Source organism: Lytechinus pictus, chromosome 8 (assembly GCF_037042905.1).
Source record: "Lytechinus pictus isolate F3 Inbred chromosome 8, Lp3.0, whole genome shotgun sequence".
Classification (NCBI taxonomy): Eukaryota; Metazoa; Echinodermata; class Echinoidea; order Temnopleuroida; family Toxopneustidae; genus Lytechinus; species Lytechinus pictus.
The window spans coordinates 31,883,829-31,905,093 of NC_087252.1; the positions used below are offsets into that span (position 1 = coordinate 31,883,829).

Sequence of the window (21,265 nt, forward strand, 5' to 3'; positions counted from 1 at the left end):
TTAAATATTTTGGTGAACATAATCAGAGGAGAGAGATATGAAGGATGTCAAGGATATTGCGAGGGAGAGAGGGGGGGGGGGGGGGAGAAGAAGAAGGGTGGATAGAGGAAGAGAGGGGAGAGCTAGAAAGGAGCTAGAATTAAAGAACAGAATGAGAAGATAAGAATGAAAAGCAAGCAATAAAAAAGAAATTCAGGGGGTGGGGCATTTTTTTAAATGAAATTTTTGAAGTTACTCTAATTATTGCAGTGAATGAGGATTTTCCAGGACATGAAACTTGGTGGGAGGGGGGAGAGCCTGATTTTTTTAAAAGAGCAAGTGCTAAGCCAGTCTATGTGTTAGTGCTTCTGACTGAGGAGTTTCTCCCATCTGTTCCCTTTTCCAGCTCCCTGGTCCCTGCCCTGGTCTAGCTGATCCAAGGAGTTACCAGCTAACTCCTTGGCTGATCCTCTCAATTCACTGATTATCCGGATGTTCACGGGGATGTTCACAGCATCAATGATAGCATCCCTGGATGCGAGATGTTGCTGAGCTCGCTTGCTGGCAGATGCACCTGCAACGCAGAGCAAATGCAGCTAATCTAGTCTGAAGCCACAGACCCTGACTGATACTTCAATTAAAAAGTGTGCCTCGAAACAAATCTAGAGCAAGTTCCAAATCATTTTTAAAGTTTGAAGTTTGACATAATTGTAGTACAAAGGTCATGAAGGGCTACTTTTATCTATAAAATCAGACTGCTTTCAACAACTTTCCTTTTAAGTAAAGTTTTGTGTCTGCAAACGACAGCTAGCTCCCTGTAAGGTCAACTGGGGTCGTGAAATATGCAAATTAGAGTAAATTGCATTGACTTGCCTGGACGGTCTCTCTGAAACATGACTTTTTACATCTTTTTAATTGAATGAGGTAAGTGACGACTGGTTTCCGTATGAAAGAGATTTTGATTATTAATGCTTCTGGAGGAATGGTATCATGTTCCATCGTAAACATATCATTTTAAACGAGGATTTTGGAGAAAAACGTGTTTGATGGTGTGCTCAATTTGTGGAGTGCAGCTGCAGTGGAGCAGTTGAGAGAAAGTCGCATCAGCAGCTGCGCTCCGATCCCCGGCCGTGTGAAGGCTATGCTCGCTTCGAACTGAGCTGTGTCGTGTGTGATGATGCGATGGATGGTATATAGTTGGCGATTTTGCCGCTTGTCTTAGCATTGGCTAAATCATCGGCTTGTACGTGTTGTCCGCGTTGGATGAGGGAAGATGAAACATTGACAGTTACTTGAAGGTCAAGTCCACTTCAGAAAAATGTTGATTTGATTCAATCAAACAAGCATAACATTTTTTAACACTGAAAATTTCATCAAAATCGGATGTAAATACAGTAAGAAAGTTAAGACTTAAGGAGAAGAAGAAGAGGATGAAGAAGGAGAAGAGGAAAAGAAGAGAAAGGAGAAGAGAAAGAAGAAGAGGAAGAAGAAGAAGAGGAATAAGAAGAAGATGAAGAAGAAGAGGAAGAAGAAGAGAAAGGAGAAGAAAAGGGAGAACAAGAGGAAGAAGAAGTAGAAGAAGAGGAGGAAGAAGAAGGAGAAGAGAAAGAAGAAAAGAGAAAGGAGAGGAAGAAGAAGAAGAGAAGTAGAAACTAGAAGAAGAGGAAAGAGAAGTGTGTGGAAATTGGAATACAAAGTATCGTGAATAAGATAATTGTCAAAGGCTTGAAATCTACTTCTGTACAATAATCACCAACCTTTTATACATGTGTACATCTAAAAGCTAGGTGGACCAAAGATTTTCAGGGCCAAGGAAAAGGGAGAAAAGAAGGAAAGGAAAAAGGGTGAAAAATATATCTCTTGAATTACAGTATGGCAAAATTTACCACAAAATGTTTTTTTTTTTGGAGGAAGGTCAAATTTTTTGCTTGATTCTTGCAGCTTTTAATAAATTTTGCCCCATATGCCTTTTCTGAACCCCTCAAAATTGTTGGCTCATTTACTGCTTTTAAAACCACTCCTTAAAACTTTAAACTAAAAAAAAACAATCCCTTCCAACAGACTAGAGTTTTGGTCAGTCTTTCCCCAACCATAAACACCACAAATAATGCGCATGTACTGTATGAAGTATTTCATTGTGCAACTTTTTTCTCAAGCAAGAGTATAGTGCAGGTAAACTAGAATTCAAGTTTTATGTCAACTTGCTAGTTAGTGAGGTACATAATATGTATTTGGTATCGATGCAAACAACACTACTCTTACATTTGTATTAAGTAGGAGAAAGGAAAATGAATACAAGGCGAGACTGAAAAGTGTTGAGCCTAACATAGAAAGGATTAAGATTAAGATTCATGAATGAATGAAGCACAACATGTTTAGAAATCTGCATACTTGGTAGTCGATGGTTTCGTACCATGGTACAATTGAAAACCTAGGCATACATGTATATTTGTCCTGTTGATCATAAATATGTCCTTAACTGTTTCCTTTCTTTTTTTTCTACAGATATAAAAAACAAGATGCCGAAGTGCAGTGACTTCAAAAGTCCTCTGAAGAAATTAAAGGTGAAGAACCTGAGAAATATTCTTATTGGTGTTGACATGATATTTTCCACTTTTTCATCTATTTTTTTTAAATTGGATTACTCTCAGAATAAAATTTGAAAGAAATACATTGTCAGTGCTTGATTCTACTGAAACAAACTGGATTGGACTTTATTTTGTACAATCTCACCATCACTTGATAGAATTTGGTGCCAATTTGATGCCAAGGATCATTGGTACTTTATAGGACTTGGTGTTCAAATGTTGATTTATGCAATATGCTGGGAGAGAGAAATAAAAAAATCCCCACAAAAACAAAAATAAAAACAGTGAAAAACATTAAAGGGGAATCCAACCCAAATAAAAACTTATTTTTATAAGGAAAAGAAAAATCAGACAAGTTGATAGGTGAAAGTTTGAACAATATTGGACAAACAACAAGAAAGTTATGAATTTTTAAAAGTTGTAAATATTGGTAATCACTATACTCATGGAGACTTCAAATTGGCTGCATATGGGATGTCATAGTGATGTAAGGCAAGGACTACTCTTCCATGTACTCCAATACATATTTTGGCTAAAATTTCATTTTTCCCAAAAGTTTGATTTCAAATTATATTTTTCTTTCATGAGGACATAAAACAATATACTACCTGGGTTATATTTAGATAACTTCCCCAGGGGAATGGGTACTTAGGAGAAAACCACAAATTCCTGATGATAAAGTACATGGCCTATGGGAAAGTTGTCCTTGCCCCTTGTCATAATTTACTTACCCAGTTGCCAATTTGAAATCTACATAGTATCAGTGATCTCAATTTTAAAGCAGCTGTAACTTTCTTATTGATTGTCCGATTTCTTTCAAACTTTCACCATCCTGTTTAATTTATTTTTCTCCTTCCCAACACAACATTTTATGGCCAAGGCTGGATTCCCCTTTAACACCTAGGTGAAGAACCTCACAAATATTCTTATTGCTGTTGACACGATATTTTCCACTTTTTCATCTATTTTTTTTTTTAATTGGATTGCTCTCAGAATAAATTTTTGAAAGAAATACATTGTCAGTGCTTGATTCTACTGAAACAAACTGGATTGGACTTTATTTTGTACAATCTCACCATCACTTGATAGAATTTGGTGCCAATTTGATGCCAAGGATCATTGGTACTTTATAGGACTTGGTGTTCAAATGTTGATTTATGCAATATGCTGGGAGAGAGAAATAAAAAAATCCCCACAAAAACAAAAATAAAAACAGTGAAAAACATTAACACCTAGTTGAAGAACCTCACAAATATTCTTATTGGTGTTCACACGATATTTTCCACTTTTTCATCTATTTTTTTTAAAAATTGGATTGCTCTCAGAATAAATTTTTGCAAGAAATACATTGTCAGTGCTTGATTCTACTGAAACAAACTGGATTGGACTTTATTTTGGACAATCTCACCATCAAACGATAGAATTTGGTGCCAATTTGATGCCAAGGATCATTGGTACTTTATAGGACTTGGTGTTCAAATGTTGATTTATGCATTATGCTGTGAGAGAGAAATAAAAAAAGAACCCATGAAAAAAAAAACCAGTGAAAAACATTAATAAAAAAAAACCTAGGCTAAGCAAAATATTTTCCTGGAGGACTGGACATCTTAGGATATTTTGCTTAACTTTCAAGTTTCCTTATTTTTCAATGAAATGAAACAAATATCCTTCGTAGTTCCTACCTTAAAGATTACATTGAGAAAAAATTATTTTGAAGCAGATACGAACCAAATTGAAATAGCACCATCTCAAGTTCTCAACTACTCAAATCAGGCCAGGCTTTTAACCCAGAATGCAACACTGAGTGGTGTAGTCTTGTAATGTAGGCCTACCTGAAAAAAATAACATGCTACATTTAATCCACTACATACATTCAAACCACAGTAGATCTATCCTACCTAGTAGCAAAAGCAAGTTCTTTCTTCTCAAAAACCTTTTAGTTTTTCTCTACACAGTTCGAACCTCGGCCGAGTCAGACCAAAAGACGTTAAAAGATGGGAGTTGCTGCTACCCTGTTTGGCGTGCAACGATTAAAGGGATAGAGCCTCATAGATGTGGCGCTGCACAGCAGCTGCCGGGCCCACGATCAATTGGGCAAAGCAAATTTTCAGAGTATTTCATTTCATGTCTATTTCGAACAACAAAATATGGATCTGGATTTTTGATTGGATTATGAATAGAAATCTGCAAACAAAAAGTGCAAAGGTATGTTTTAAGACTAGATATTGGAACTCACAGTCAATGAGCGACCACACACAGTCATCATCATTGATCCAAAGTTTTAAATCTGGGGCCTTTCACAAAGGTTAGCGAAATGGTAAGCTTTATTTTCTTGATTGATTGTACATTGTATTCAATGGAATCAATCGTAGAAAAATGTTTTACGATCATTGCTACGTTTTGTGTTACGGGCCCCAGTATACACGCAGCAACTGCCCTTACCCTCCCTCCACCTTTGCCCGATTCAGTGCACCCTCAACCCAACCCTCCTACTCTCCTGCTCCTCTTGCCTCATCCATGTCTTCTTAGTCCGTCCAGTATTTTTCAGTTCTCTCCCCCTTTAGAGCAAATCTGTAATATATTGACGTGAGTCTGTCACTCCACTGCTAAGGGAGCTTCATATGCTAAGGGTTCGTGAACGAATTGATTTTAAGATCCTCTTGCTTACTTTCCAATGTTTGATAAAATCAGCTCCAGTCTACCTTCAACAATTAATATCAGAATACTCACCCTCCCGCAACTTGCGCTCATGCAAAAAATCACTCTTAAAAGTTCCTGCCATCAACACCCAGTCTTATGGTTCCCGATCTTTTTGTTCAGCATCCCCTCAACTTTGGAACAACCTTCCTCAGAGCATAAAACAAGCAGACTCAACTGACAAATTCAAATCTATGTTAAAAACTCATCTTTTCGTTAAATAGATCATCCTTAGCATATGCGGCTTCAACTGTCTACTTTCAACTGTTAACATGTATAATTTGATTTTAGCTGAAATTTCTTGTCTTCCTATGTATTTTCCTTAAGCGCTTAGAGACATTCTTTGTGATAAGCGCTATATAAATGATGTTAATTATTATTATTATTATATTCAATCCTTGATGTGGTAATGTTTGCAGGAAGATCTACTTGGAAAGCATCCATCGTCCTCGGCGTCATCTTCCTCCTCGACGACCATCCCCAATTCCCATCTCAATCCCGATGACCTGTTTGCCGAGTCCTTCTCTCAAGACGATAGCCAGCTCCGAAGGCCTATGAATGCATTCCTACTCTTCTGTAAGCGTCATCGTCAGGTGGTCAGGACTCGGCACCCTTGGCTCGATAACAGAGCTTGCACCAAGATGTTGGCCGATATGTGGGGCGCACTGGATGGAGACGAGAAGGAGAAATATCTGCAGCTTGCGAGAGAGGTAAGGCATTGTTGACTGCAGTGCATGAAAGACATGAGTGCGTCGGGCGATTTTGTCTTCTTGACAGCCCAAATCGCCATGAAATTCCCGCCAAATGCATGCTTGGGGGGACCATTCTTCCTAGAGTCACCCCAAGATCTGTCACAAACAATATTGAAGATAGAAAATCAATATTTAACTATGGCAGACTAATAATTGCCCCTGAAAAGAACCCCTTAAAATGATAGAATTAGCCCCCCAAATTCACCCTCCAACATGAAAATGAGTGCCTACCTTGATTGACCGTCTTACGAATAGCTCCAGTTGATCCGGTGAATAACAACTGATCCCCATGTCAAATTGAAATTGGCAACTTGGTTGATTGTATGGACATCAAGTACTCAATAATTTGATGTCTAGCATTGTGAGTTCGGTGTTTTGCTTTCGAAAATCAATTTGTGGTAATAGAACAGGTGGGTGTTTCATACAGCTGTTCGTAAGTTAAGAGCGACTTCAAGAACGACTGGTGATCCTTTCTTGGGGTAAATTGTATTGAATTGGCGATTGTTGAGCGCGTATAAGAAGTGTTCACCAGTCGTTCTTAAAGTCGCTCTTAACTTAAGAACAGCTTTATAAAACGGGCCCCCTGGGCATGCCATGTACCATATAAATTTGCGCTGTAGTTTTGATTGTGAATATGAGATTTCAGGCATTTACCAGGTTTCCATCTTTTATCGCAACACTGAAATTAATTTGAGAACTGAATCCATAACATAAAAATGTGTCTGTTCCATCCTGTGAACCCTTTCATCCGAATATAATTTTTTTTGTCCACTGTAATCTCAGCAATGATAGTGAAGGATTACTGAATCAAAGTGTAAAGCAAAGTGATCATACACAAATGATTTGTAAATTGGCATTGTAGTAGGCACATCGTGCTCTTGTGGTTATGGCACTTTCATTTCAAACAGAGGGTTGTGGCAGACCTGCCAACCAGTACGTTTTTGGCGTATTTGGTACGTTTTTGCAACCAAAATATGGCAGTACGTTTTTTCTTTAAAAAATATGTTTTTGTGAAAAATAATTTTTTTTAATTTTTTTTCACAAAATCGTAATTTATTGAGAAAAATCATCTCTATATGTCTCTATTTCATAAAACTTACACAAATATGGTTATTAGATCAATGTAATTTCAGGTAACTTTTTTTTTTCAATCATTTTGTTAAAACCAGGGTGAAATATACACATGTTTATTATGTTTTTTTTCATCTGCAAGAGCAGTGCGCATTTAAGCTTGCATGCAGCTTGAGCGCCGCGATGAGCGAATGCGCCATGTATTTTATTATGAAATAAACTTTTTTTGGGAAAAATACGCTTTTTTTTATCACAGAATACACTTTTTCATCCCCAAAGGTTGGCAGGTCTGTTGTGGGTTTGAACCCCAACCATGGTGCGTTTTTTTCCTCCAAGTATAAAATGTATCCACATTGTACTGCACTTGACCCAGGTGAGGTGAATGGTTACCTGTCATGTGGAGCGTTGTGGCCCAGTGGATTAGTCTCCGGAATTCGAAACAGAGGGTCATGGGTTCGAATTCCAGCCATGGCGTAATTTCCTTCAGCAAGGAATTCACGTTGTACTGCACTCAACCCAGGTGAGATGAATGGGTACCTGGCAGGAATTTATTCCTTGAAACGCCACCGCGCTGTATAAGGCTGCGGGGCTAAAGCCAGGGTAATAATATCCAAGTCCTTAGGAAGCGCATAGGGACCTTATGACATAGTGTGATATGCGCTATACAAGAACTGCGTTATTATTATTATGATTAATTCCTTAAATTTACTGAGCACAGCAAGCGGGAGCTCAAGCTTAAAGCAATGGTAATACTGTGGCAAATTTTATTCTCTGAAAACATATATAAATTTATGATAATCGGCTTTAAAAAAATCAGAACAACGTCTCTAAAACCGCTTTACAGATATATTATTACCCTGGTCATTGGATCCTGCCATGCTGCATACAATGTACCGGAATACTCTTTCTCCACTCCCTGGGGAGCATTCTAACAAGCCTTCCAAGATTTTATTGCTAAGGCCTAAGCATACTACATACGCTGTCACATCCTACTGGGTACCCATTTAACACCTGGGTGGATAGTGGCATAGTGTGGATTGATGCCTTGCCAAAGGACGCTAGGCCATGATGGGATTCAAACACATGTTCCTCTGATTACAAGGCGATAGTCGGAACTGCTACACCACGATGCTTCCACATTTAGCTATTATTATTCATATGCAAGTTCTTTAATATATATTATTTGGTTCAATTTGACAGTGTAAAGCTGCATTCATGAAAGCCCACCCAGATTATAAATGGAGCGGTCCTCATCGACACGCTGGTGGGAAGGTAACCAATCCTGGTAATATAACGACACGACCGCCAAGCACAAAAGAAAACAAGGCCGGGATTACCGTTGGAAAGCTAGCAGGTAAATCAAATGTTTGGTCTTACCACTACTTTGCAGTGTTATAATGTTTTTTTTTTTTTTTAGATAGAGGGGTGACGCTAAAGTTTTGAGCCTTACATGGAAAGGCTAGAGATCTGAAGACCAGGGCCCCGTCTTACAAAGAGTTATGATTGATCCGATCAATCGCAACTATGGATGGCCAGCAACGTCAACATGTATTATGCATGCTTGTTCAAAATATTTTCTAACTTTGATGTATATTCATGCATTGTTTTCTTAAAAATTCACTGTGCTTCTCTTTGTTTACAAAGGACATTGTGCAAATTTCCTGTAGAAATATTTATGACACTGATGGATTCCAAAGAGATACGATTGATTGGATCAATTGTAACTCTTGGAAAGACGGGACCCCTGATGTGGTCCATAAAATCTTTTACATTTCTTAATCCTACCAACCAAATTTTCTTGGTCATTGCCCGGGGGGAGGGGGCACTCAGTATATAATGCATGGTGGGTATGTCCCGTGGAGGGGACCCCCATTTTTACACTCAAATTTCCATTCCAAGTCATAGCATTTGTCTTATTGAGAAAAAGAACAAAGAAAGCTGCTCCAAAGCATAGCATTTTCTTCTTATCGAGAAAAAAGAAGAAAGAAATCCGCTCCAAAGCTTCGCACATTTTCCGTTACGCCGTTCCGGTCACATTGATCTGCTACAATGAGCCGCAATTTTGGTTAAAAGCGGCTGCAGAGCGCTGTCCGACCATCGCCTCTGCGCTATCGCACCCGGCGTTTTCACAAACATTTGTAGTTCCGAAGCCCGTTTCGAGGACCCTCCATTTTACAATAAGCCCGCTCCAAGGCCCCTGTTTTTTGTCTCGCCCGCAGCACATACCTACTACTTTTTTGGTCGAGTACCCCCCCCCCTCGGGTCATAGCAATATTTAGTATGATTTTACAGGCTCCTGTATCATAGTGTCTAATGAAAAATGGACAAACTTGAGTTGGCCTTCTTTGGGGTTGATGACATGGGATGCCTCCATTGTCCTGACTGCTCCTTCGTCTCAGGCTGATAGTGATGAACCCAAGTCTCCTCCATAGTCACAAATTGTTCCAAGAAATTGGATGGGTTAGCCTCAATTGAAGATAATAATAATAATAATAATGATAATAATATTAATAATATTAATAATAATAATAATAATGATGATAATGAAAATAATAATAATGATAATAAATACATATGATTTATAAAGCATCTTTTCCATTATGATTAAATGCTCAAGGCATAATAGAAGAGAGCAAAACATAAAAGTAAAGATAACTTAGAGAAGTACAAGAAAGGGTAAATTACAAATGAGGAAAAATGTCATTTAGAGCCAAGTCTCAACTGGGGTCATGTCTGTCAGCTGCAGAAACTTGATGACAGCTCGATAATCGGGTTTGTCCATTTTTCATGAGATACCCGATGCAGATATTTAGGACCCTATAAAATAAGACTAGTTAGACCACAACTTAAGACCAGAGTTTAGATTTAGACCCGAGTTTCGAAAACGGGCCTGAGTTGAAAGCCCCTTCAAAATAACTTCTTTCTTAGTACGGAAGATGTTGATCATCGTGGTAGTATAGAATTGGTAAAGGAAATAGTTTGCCACATCGTGAGACAACAGATTATTTCCTTTACCGAACTTCTTTCTTTTTCAGATCCATCTCAAATGGGAGGGTTAAGTCTTCTATTACTCGCTGGCCAGCAAGAGACGAGTACAAAACGTGTAGCGCCCTCATCTGACCAACATAAAACAGTCCGTAGGAGTAATTCAGAACCAGCAACCAACGAGAGGGAAGATGATGACAGCATTAAATCAAAATTATTCCAGTTTGCCGAGGTAGGCCTGCTCTCATGATTTAATGTAAAAATGTGTATTCTTTTTCAAAATTTATAAAGTATTTCTGATTCGTAGTATATTTGTGGCCATTCATCCTCAAAACCAGTGACGATTCGCCAGGCGAGATTCTGTGTAAATAGCCAAATTATTAATTTTGTCTTCAAAAGGTAAAAATGATCAGGAGAAGCTTATCTGGAAGAGTGATTCTCTCTCTTCATACTTTCAAAATCTGAAGTTGTAAAGTTAAATAACAAGATTTAATAAGAATTCTTTGATTTTTTTTTTTTTTGGGGGGGGACAGTTTTGAAGTATTACACACTATGCATGTTTCATGCTTGAGTGAACCCAGATATCCATAGCTCTTGAACTTGTGTGGTATTTTTTTCATCAATTTTGACAAGATAGTTTACTCAATTTTATAGTGTTCCAATAAACAGTGGTCCCATATGAACAAACTGTTACTTTGAAATGCTGGGTAGGGAAGGGATTATGGAAAGGGGGAGTGTTATTGTAATTCTAAATTATTGTAGTTTTATTGATATAAAATTTATACGTAGTTTGGCAGGTGTGAGCGGGGGGAGGGGGATGTATTGGGGGATTAGATGATGTCCTCAAAATGAAAGGTGAAAATCTTGTAGATTTGTTGATTAATAATAATAATAGTAATGATAGTCAGTTCTTGTATAGCGCATAACACACGAATAACATCTCTATGCGCTTCCAAAGGACTTGGATATTATTACCCTGGCCGTAGCTCAAGCAGCTTTTACGCGCTCGGCATTTCAAGGAATAAATTCCTGCCAGGTACCCATTCACCTCACCTCACCTCGGTTGGGTGCAGCATAATGGATTAATTTCTTGCTGAAGGAAACTACACCGTGGCTGGGATTTGAACCCACTACCCTCTGTTTCAATGTCCGGAGACTAATCCGCTGGGCCACAACGCTTCACGTAATGCCTAAACTGTAATTGTTTTTTTCCGCTCCTCAGATGTGCTCCGATCAACTTGCCATGAAACCAGAACACAACTCTGATTCAATACACCTTTCCAATGTGATAATCCCTGTTAACAATACAACCGATGTCTCAAAGGATAGTACATTGGATGCCTCCAGTAATAACAATAATACTATACCTCTTAACAGTCAGATGCATTTCAGGTTAACCTCAGACAACCAAGGAACTGAAATAACCAATGGATCCATGAGAACTGAAATAAAGGACGAAGATGACATGGCTAGGAAAGGGGGTTTGAGGAAAGAGGAGGAGGAGGAGGGGGTGATGGAGGCAAATGATGGAAAGAAGAATGAAGCAAAAGATGAGGAGGAAACGGAGGAAGGGATGACCAAAATAAAGATGAATAATAAGAAGAGGAAAAGTGAGAAGAGCTCCAAGAAGAAGAAGAAAAAGAAGAAGAAAGTTTTGACGGTCAAGGATGAGAGTGAAGCCCTCTCTCTGAGCTGGCCTGGAGCATTGAAAGGTGTCTTCAAAAAGGAAAGCAAAGGAAAAGAAGAGAAGAAGGATGAGGAGGAAAAGGAAGAAGAGGAGAAGGAGAAGGAAGGTAGCTTGACTGATAGTGAGGATTCCAAGTCAGCAGGGCAGAGGAAGTCTAGGCGGTCATGTAAGGGGAGGTTGTATCGCAAGCTTGTTGATCAGGTAATTACATAAACTTTGCTTAGATATGACGGTAGGATGGTGGAGTTTAAATAGAGATGAAAATTGAAAAGCAAGAAAGGGAAAGATGAGAGTGAGAAGTATCATTCTAATATACGTACAAGTTGTAATCCTAATCATCATAATGAAGACCTCTGTGAATTTGTGCAACTTGTTCAATGAATTCCTCCCCCCTGTAACTTTTAAATTTTCAAAGTAGTCATATGCTCCCCAGTATTTTGTCGCTATTATGTTCAGAATTTTTTTACTTTCGAATGGTAGTAATGTTATGCTGGGCATGGTGGGAGAAGAGTTAGTTAGAGCTATAGTGGCTATTTTATGTACTTTGGGTGAATAAGAATTATTATTATTTTGATCATTATTATAAATGATTAGTAATGTTTCATAATGTAAGGTAAGTAGTGTCAAAAAGCACGTGAGAAAAAAGGTTTTGAGATTTTATAGAGAAGCATATTTTCATTTTCGAGGTATTGATTATATAAATTTGGTACTTTTTTGAACTACAAGTACATCAGTTTGATGTCATATGTCCATTCCTACACAAAAGTTTTAATCAGCCATGACTGTTACCTAAAATAATTTTCTATTGTGCATTATAAATTCATGCATGTGTAAAATTGTTGATGATATTCTTCTTAGAAATGTCAGTCATATGTGAAAATATTTTTTCTCGATCATTTGGGAACCCCCTTTTAAAAGCCCAACAATGCTATCATAATTCGTTATTACACAGGGGATGTTAGAATCACTACAACGGCCAGAGAGACCGTTTAACTGTAAGAAGGCTTGGCGCCATACTAACGAAGGAATGAGTGGTTTCAGTGATGCGGAAGATGAAGTATTTCAACCAGAGGATGGGAAGAAGGCAAGAAGACCAAGGAAAAGAACAAACAGCGGATCCAGTGTAACATGCTCAGATTTGTAAGTAGCAAGCCCATAGAGCTCTAAAGTGTGCGATCATGAACTTAAAGGGAAATTAAACCTTATGGAACAAGTAGGCTTGTGTCGAAACAGAAAAATCAAAGAAAAAGTACAAAGAAAGTTTGAGAAAAATCGGACAAATGATGAGAAAGTTATGAGCATTTGAATATTGCAATCACTAATGCTATGGAGATCCTCCCATTGGCAATGCGACAAGGATGTGTGATGTCACATGTGAACAACTTTCCCTTTGATCGACTATAAAATACCACCAAAATTCTCATTTTGCTTTTTCTTGTGGTGATACAAACTCTTCATCCATGATGTATTCTTTAAAAATCTGTATTACATGCTCTCCTATAGAAAGAACACATGATCTACTGATAGATGTGATAAAAGAGGCAGTTTATGTGAAATATATACTAAAGTAATTGGGAGAGTTGTTCACAAGTGACATCACACATCTTTGTCGCATTGCCAATGGGAGGATCTCCATAGCAATAGTGATCGCAATATTCAAATGCTCATAACTTTCTCATTATTTGTCTGATTTTTACTCAAACTTTCGTTGATCTGTTTCTTTGAATTTTCTGTTTTTACACAAGCTATCTTGTTCCAAAGGTTTCATTCTCCTTTTAACAGTTCTGGTTTTGATTTATAAAGTTGCTAATATGACTTCAAGCACTGCTGATGATCTGATCTGATGCTAAATGATATTAGATGATGATGATGATTATAATGGTGATGATGTTGATGATGATGATGGTGATGATGATAATGTTGATGATGATGATGTTGATGGTATTGATGATGGTGGAGATGATGACAGTAATGATGATTATGTTAATGATGATGGTGAGGCAATTGATAATGATAGTCAAGTGATAGTAATGATGATTGAGATGATGGTTGTGAACTTGTGAGATGATGATGATGATGATGGTGTTGATTATGTCAATGATAACGGTGGTAATTATGATGATGTTTATGTTGATAGTGGTGTTAATGATGATGGCGATGATTATGATGATGGTGGGCATGATTACAATAATGATGTCAATGATGGTGATGATTATTGTCATGGTGATGATAGGGATAGTAATGGTGATCATGGTGATGATTGATGTGGTTTTAAGGTTGATTATAGAAGGGCTTGTAGTGGCAGCGGGCGACACTGGCACTGGTCCGACGGTCCCAGACCAGTAAAAATTTGCTTTCGGGCCAGTGACTTTTAAGAAATAGCCAGATTTACTGGTCCGACATAACCAGTATTAACAACATATATCAAACTGATACAAATCATATTTTCTTTTCTTTTGTAAATTGTAAAAATGGATCTAGCATATTAACCCTAAGAAGACGGGGGAGGGGGGGTGTGGGGGCTGGCTTTACGCATAAATTAGTATAATAAATTAGCAATGAGATTTTTTGCAGAATTTGATTCTTTAGTTTTGTAGATTATTCCATGGGTAATGCGTATACCAATTATTGTCGCAATCGACGGCTGAGATCATGGGGGGGGGGGGGACTGAATCATCCCCCGTTGTCTTTTTAGCCGTCGAAATAGCCCAGTCTATTTAGGGTTAAGAAATGGCTCTCCGAAATTGAGAAAGAATTTCATGGATTATGTTGTGTGTGTGTGTGTACTGTTTGTTTTTTGTATACTTTGAGGGGGCAATAAAAGACAGTAAAATGAACTCAGTCTTTTTTTCATGTTTTTCTTTATTTTGGGGGACCGGTAAATTTTAGGTTTGGACCATTAAAAAATAGAAAAACTGGGTATCTACTGGACCAGTAGAAAAAAGGGTTAGTGTAAAGCCCTGGTAGTGTTGATGATGATGGCAGTGGAATTGATGATTATTCTGATGTAATTGTTATGGCTATTTATCATTATATTTCTCTAATATTATTTCACCTTCGTAGTGACTACGGTGAGATCAATGTCGAAGCCAGATTAGCTACACTGCCTCAGTATGCTCCAGAACAATTTAGAACAAAGAAGAAATCTGGTTTGAAATCTAAAAAGACTTCAGACATCTACAAGAATGCAAAGTTCATCAAAGAAAGGGGTAAGCAACATGCATATATTCACCTTCTTATTCAGGGTGGGAGGGACGGGGGGGGGGGGGGGGGCAGTCAAGCCCTATAAATCCATTAGCTTACTATTACCTCAGGCTAGTGAATATTTAAGAATTCTATCTCGGGCAAACAGATTTAGTTCCAAATGTATATTGAAAAAAAAATAGATATCTTTTATTATTTATGCTCATGTCTTAATTTTTTTTGGTCTCACATGCATAGCCAATATTTAACATTGCCATATTAAAGAGGGATCCCAAGGCTTTAACCATCGACCTTTGAATTATGCAGCTTTTTTACAGGTTTATTTGTTCATTAGAATATATTTATTCAGGTACAGAAGATCAGCAAAAAGCTGTTTTTCATCAATGACCTGATGAAAACAGAATTCTGATTACAACAAATAGCATAAATATTTACAAATCAAATTGCACACTGCAGTGCTCCGTTGGTATTTCACCTTTAATCTCTTGGCCTCTGAAGTGTATAGTGATTATGATTCTTTGACACCTTCCACCACCGTAAGTAAGGGCGTTTACAAATCTTTGTGGGTGATTTTCTTTGTCGACAGGTAAAAGTAAAGTGATGAGGTCACTGTCTTCCTCCGAGATGACCGTCACTGGCAGCCAGAAAAGAAAAGCAAGGAAATCATCAATTATGCATCTTCTACCTACTAAAGGTTAATGATTTAAAAATTCTTAATGTTTATGATTTGCATAATCTATCAGTATGTACATTCATGTATGATCTGCGTAATAATAACCTACCTCACTCCTTAGCAGATTATTGAGCACAATTATCCTACTAGACAGAAGAAAGGCCAGCAAGTAAATCTTCCAAAACTAAAAACAACTCTTGGCCAATTTTCACTTTCTTTTCTAGGTTGCAATGTCTGGAATAAAGTACCAGTCGAAATCAAATTGAAGAAATCAAGAAAAAGTTTTAGGAATTCTCTAAAAAGTTATTTGTCTTCATAAATTAGAAAGTAAAAAAGGGGCCTAAGCTTTCGATCCTAGCAGAATCTTCGTCGGAGGCAAAATGACCTTCATAAATTCACGCCATCAACGTATAAGTCTACAGTAGATAATTAATACAATTAAGATACTTCAAAAAATGTTGATGATAACCCTTTACAAGGAATATATTGTAATTTAGATTTTTGTTTTGTTTTGTTTTTCCTTCTTAAATGTGCATTTTGTAATATTTGTGGGGCCAGGCTCGATTAGCACTTGTGTAGCACTTGTGCTATTTTCTGGTCCCATTTACCATTGTATTTTTATACATGTGTAACTGTTATGCAATTTGTTTTATAACCTGTAAACATGTGAATATTGTTGGTAAATAAATAAATCAAATCAAATAGTCTTCAAAGGTCCCCTCTCTGTGGGGAATTCTGTCAAAAACGTTGGGAAAAGTTTGAAGCCAAGTTCGTTAAGTTTTGGCAGTTATAATCGTGAGAGAGTGTTGTAATATAACATGAAAAATTAATTTTCGACCCATCAAAAAGAAGTATTTGGGAATTGCACTTGATTTTTTTTTATTGTGATTAAAAAAGCAATTGTGTGTGCAAGGGGTCCAAGATGTTTTGTCCCCTCTCTCATTAATGTTATTATTTTTTTATAAATAAACGCTTTTCAAACAATTGTCTTGGAAGTGTAGTGATTGTGCATGTATGTGAAAACTATTTTCAAATATTTTATCCTAGAAGTATCTCCTATGCTTGAGAAGTGGATAATAAAAATGGAAACAAAATTCTGTTCAAACTGCTTTTTTTATGAATAACATAATTATGATTTAATAATAATAATAAAAAAACTAGATTTTAATTCGTCATGCGGACGAATTAGGTGGTCTGTCCTTATTCTCGCCAACATGATCACTATTACCATGTTCAAGCAGATCAATATGATCTTCATGATGACAACGGAATGTTCATTATGGATGGAATACTTGTGAAAGTCGGGAGATGATAAAGAACTGTGAAAAGGGTCTCTTTGATATATGAAAATACATGTGATATGAAAATAGTAATTATAATCTGTTTAATCTTGCTAAATTTTAACTTTCATACCTTTTAAATACCAAAAAGGATCATGTACGAGGTGGTAAAAAGAAAAAAAAAATCACCTTGTTCACCCCCAGGACTCGAACCTGCGCCCCCGAGAACTCAAGTCAAGTGCGTTATCCATTGAGCCACGATATTCCCCATAGAGATTACACGTTCCCATAGAGATTACACGTAAGCAAATTTGAGAATTACAAATCCAATTTTGCAAGCGAAAAACGGGCATGATCCTGGCATCTGATCGAAAAATGGAGGGCACACTTCCGAAAGCTTAGAATCTCAGCTACATCATACCAAAAGCTCAGGGATAACTAACAAGAAAAAATGGAGATAAAGCTCACGAAATAGAGGAATGTAGAATCTAGTTTTGAGAAAAAGTCATGTCCCATAGAGATTACACGTAAAATGAGGAAAAATGACATGCCTCTTTTCATCGCAATTTTACACCATGATGCGTTTTTCAAAATGAAAATTCATGGTAACTGACGAGAAAGAGTACTTTCTAAACTACAACATATCGAAATCTGGGCGAAAAATGATCAATATTCATGGAGTTATGATCAAATTTGCATAAATTTGATGACGTCATTTTTGAAAAAAATGAAATTTTCAGTTTAGGCGCAATTTTGATGACGTCATGATCAAATTGAGGGACAATGGTGACATGAAATCAAATCTACAACTCATACTCTATCGATATATGAAAAAAAAACTGGGGTCAACGGACTATTTAAAGAGCTACAGTGAATTTTCAATAGACATGTTTTTGCCCATATATGGCCTGTAGTGAGAGCTCGCGCGCACACGTGCTGCAAAGTTTAACGGGTGATAATTTCGTTATTGATGGTCGTAGAAGGTTGATCAAGGTATCAAATTGCTCAGAATTATATTATCAATGCAATGATATAAGAAAAACAGCGTTTCTGCGTTGCGTTGAAGGCGTTACGCGCGGAAACGCGCGCGCATACCTGTGCGTGCGCAAATTTTTGAAATGCTTAAAATGACCTGAAACGTACTTTACTTTGGTCAAAAAGTGATTTTGAGCATTTTAAAAATTTGACGAGCGCGTACGCGCGCGTCGTGACCTCCAGGTGACCTTTGATGACATGACCTGTTGACCCTTGACCTGAAGTTGATGTGATGTTAATTTGATTGATTTTTTATTATTGATAATGGAGATATGATCGACAATGTGATTTTACAAAATGGCGCCTGGATGACGTCATCATGACCTGATGACCTTGAAAAAGTTGATTTTACTTGAAATCATAGGGCTTGATGACTGACAGAAATTTGAAGGAAATTGACCATGTCGATTTCGAGTGAACGTGTGTACAAAAAAGTGTACGGAAGAAATAAAAATAAATAAAGAATAATAAAGAAAGAAAATTCTAGCGAAATCAATAGGTGATCTGTCATAGACAGACCACCTAATGATGACGATGATGATGATAAAGATAACGATAATAGGGCATTACAGAACAGCACACAAATCCCCCTTGTTAAGGCGATCGCACACCTTACGATTGGTCTGCGACCCGATTTCAGAATAAACTGTTGTAGAAATTGATGTTAATATTGAGACTTTGAATATCTTACTGTGTAATGTTCGAAATCATCGTACGAATACCTGTTCAAATCTGTGACTAAGCTATCATCCTTGTTAGAATAAAAGCGAATTCAATATCTAGTCGTAATGACGTCATAGCAGTTGTACGATTGGCTACGATTTGAAACTTATTCAGCCTTTACTCTAAAATAAAGGCTTGCAATCTTTCAAAATGGTCATATTAGCATTCTTTCAATAAATTTTAACCTCAAATAAAATGATATGTTCCATTCACATTTTCAGAAAATGAGCAAAATGCCATTTGTTCCAAAAACGGATCGCGAACAGTCGTAAGGTGTGCGGTGGCCTTAAGGTGCTCAAGGTGCTCCTAAATACCTCGGTTAAGCTTGTCTACAGATTCTTGTGCTCACAGCTTTTGAGGAATTACTTCGTGCTGGTACCCATTTATCTCACCTGGGTTGAGTGCCGCACATTATGGATCAATTTCTGGCTGCATGAATTTATGCCATGGCTGGAATAATAGGTTAATGAAAGGTGATAAGATCATCCTGATTTTGAATCTTCTCATCTTTCTTGTAGATCCTCACAGCATTACCAGCACAGTGCAGTCTTCACCTTCACCTCCCAGAACGGACAAAGTAATTGGATCAAAGGTCAAGCGGTCAATAAGTGACCCTCAACCTTTCACCCTATCTGACCTTGCAGAGGTCGCTTCCATGGAACTCAAACCATGCAGGTAAAGGGTTAAAAGTTGTCTTATCATTAGAATGAGCAGCAAAGAGATGTTTTAGGGTACGTTTTCAGTGACATCACAAATCTTGTTTGCATTGCGAATGGGAGGATTCACCATAGCATTTGTGTTCTCAACATATGTGACGCATCACACCGAAATGAGAGACAACTCAGAATTTTTCAAATCCAATTTCACTCATTTTTTTCACAGAGTAATTATGAAACATGGAAGAATCAGAAAATGAAAAAACAAATCTTCAAAATTTTGAATTTTTTATTGGTTTGTCGAATTGCGAGGAACTTTAATTTGCGACTTGTCACTCATTATGGTGTGATCGAACACATATGCTCATAACTATTTTGTCAATCCAATTTCACTCTAACTTCCATTTATCTTATTCTTTGATATTTCTGTTTTCACACAAACTAACTTGTCCCACAGGATTCCAGTGTTGTAGTGCCTTGATGCTCGGCCTTGGCCTTAAGGCCAACTTTTTCAAAGCCTTGGCCTTGAACATTCAAGCCTTGGCGTTGAGAGGGCCTTGGCCTTGGCCTTGAGGATTTTGAGCCTTGAAATTTCAAGGCATTTTCAAGGCTTTTTCAAGGCATTTTGTATTTTGTATTTTCATTTATTTTTATATAAGTAATTATAAATGTTTCAATTGTTCTGTATATCTAATGACACTGAATACTACCAGTCAGCAGTAGCAGCAGCAGTAGTAAGTGTGCTTAGCAGTGCCATCAATTGCAATTATCAAGAATTATCATCAAACAAAGAGAAGTGATGAAAATTAACATTATTTATTGGTAATATGTTGTAATCATGACTAATGATGATAATGACAATATCAATTATAATGATAATAATGATTAGCTTATTCTAAAGAATGATACCAAGGTTGATTTCTTATCCATTAGGGTTTTCCTTGTATTATTTTCTTTGACCAACAAGAATGTTTTAAGTCTTAATGATATTCTGTAAAGATTAAGTAAACTTGAACACAATCTTCAATATTGTCATTTTCAAATGGGCTATGTCAATGGCATGATGAGCCAAAAATTTTGAGGGGCCAAGCATGGCATACAGAGCAAAATTTCTGCCCCAAAAAAGTTGAGAGCGATTGAAGCAAGCAAGCGAGCACAATTTTTCACCCTTTTACTATCAGAAAAGCTAATCATGTGATATATTGTGACAATATGTTAAAAAACGATATCACATCTAAATCCTCTCCTTTAATACGTTTATTCTAGGTGATGGAACTTCTTGTCTTTCTCTTTTTTTGTTCTGGGGTTCTAATATTTATTAAACAGGCGAGAAAGAGGAATGGGAAGGGAGATAGAGAGAAGGGGGAGGCTGGTTAGGCAAAATATACTGTAAAATCAGTTAATATGTTGATAGGCAGTATATCTAATTAAATTGTTTATATTTTGTTTTGGGTCTAGTGTCTCAGATTGACAAAACAAAGTATAAAAAAAAAGGGTTACTTATTTTTAATCATTATGGTTCGACAGTGAATTTAAAATCACAACAGTTTCAAGGAAACAAAAAAAAACCATTTGTTTTTGTGTCAGTGTGGTTTAATAGAGAACTTTACTTTATTGTTTCAAGAAATAATTAGGATTTACCCTCCCCCAACTAATGGTATGGAGTGCGCCCCGTTTATTTTATATCCTTTTGAATATAACTTTATTTTGTTAGTATTCTTTATTCCGGATTTTGAGGTAAGATAAGTGGAGAAGATACAAGAAATGAGAATTGAAATTTAAGTGGTTGTAAGCAGAAAAAACCATGAAAACTGACAAGAGTCCTAAAAATGACTAATTTTCAGCTCAGCATTTGAAAATTTCAACTTGCGCTTTGTGTTCTCTTGCCCCCCCCCAAAAAAATTCTCTGTAGGAAAAAATGCCTGTTTTCCAAAA

The 21,265-nt window shown here is 37.1% G+C and overlaps 1 protein-coding gene across 2 annotated transcripts in view; it reads left to right on the forward strand.

Annotated features, from left to right (window-relative positions):
- The first annotated feature begins 809 nt into the window (after positions 1-809).
- LOC129266130 (HMG box transcription factor BBX-like) overlaps positions 810-21,265 on the forward strand; it is a 28,213-nt gene continuing 7,757 nt past the window's right edge. Inside the window, exons 1-10 of one of the 2 annotated variants that reach the window (XR_010294493.1) lie at positions 810-903; positions 2,485-2,543; positions 5,684-5,974; positions 8,288-8,441; positions 10,123-10,304; positions 11,295-11,960; positions 12,712-12,899; positions 14,823-14,968; positions 15,550-15,657; positions 19,193-19,405. Coding sequence is in view for 1 of the 2 variants with exons in the window: in XM_064103937.1 (XP_063960007.1) it covers positions 2,499-2,543; positions 5,684-5,974; positions 8,288-8,441; positions 10,123-10,304; positions 11,295-11,960; positions 12,712-12,899; positions 14,823-14,968; positions 15,550-15,657; positions 19,193-19,349 (1,937 nt within the window). In the remaining variant the exon portion in view is untranslated. The remainder of the gene's footprint in view (positions 904-2,484; positions 2,544-5,683; positions 5,975-8,287; positions 8,442-10,122; positions 10,305-11,294; positions 11,961-12,711; positions 12,900-14,822; positions 14,969-15,549; positions 15,658-19,192; positions 19,406-21,265) is intronic. The other variant, XM_064103937.1, reaches the window with a different exon arrangement.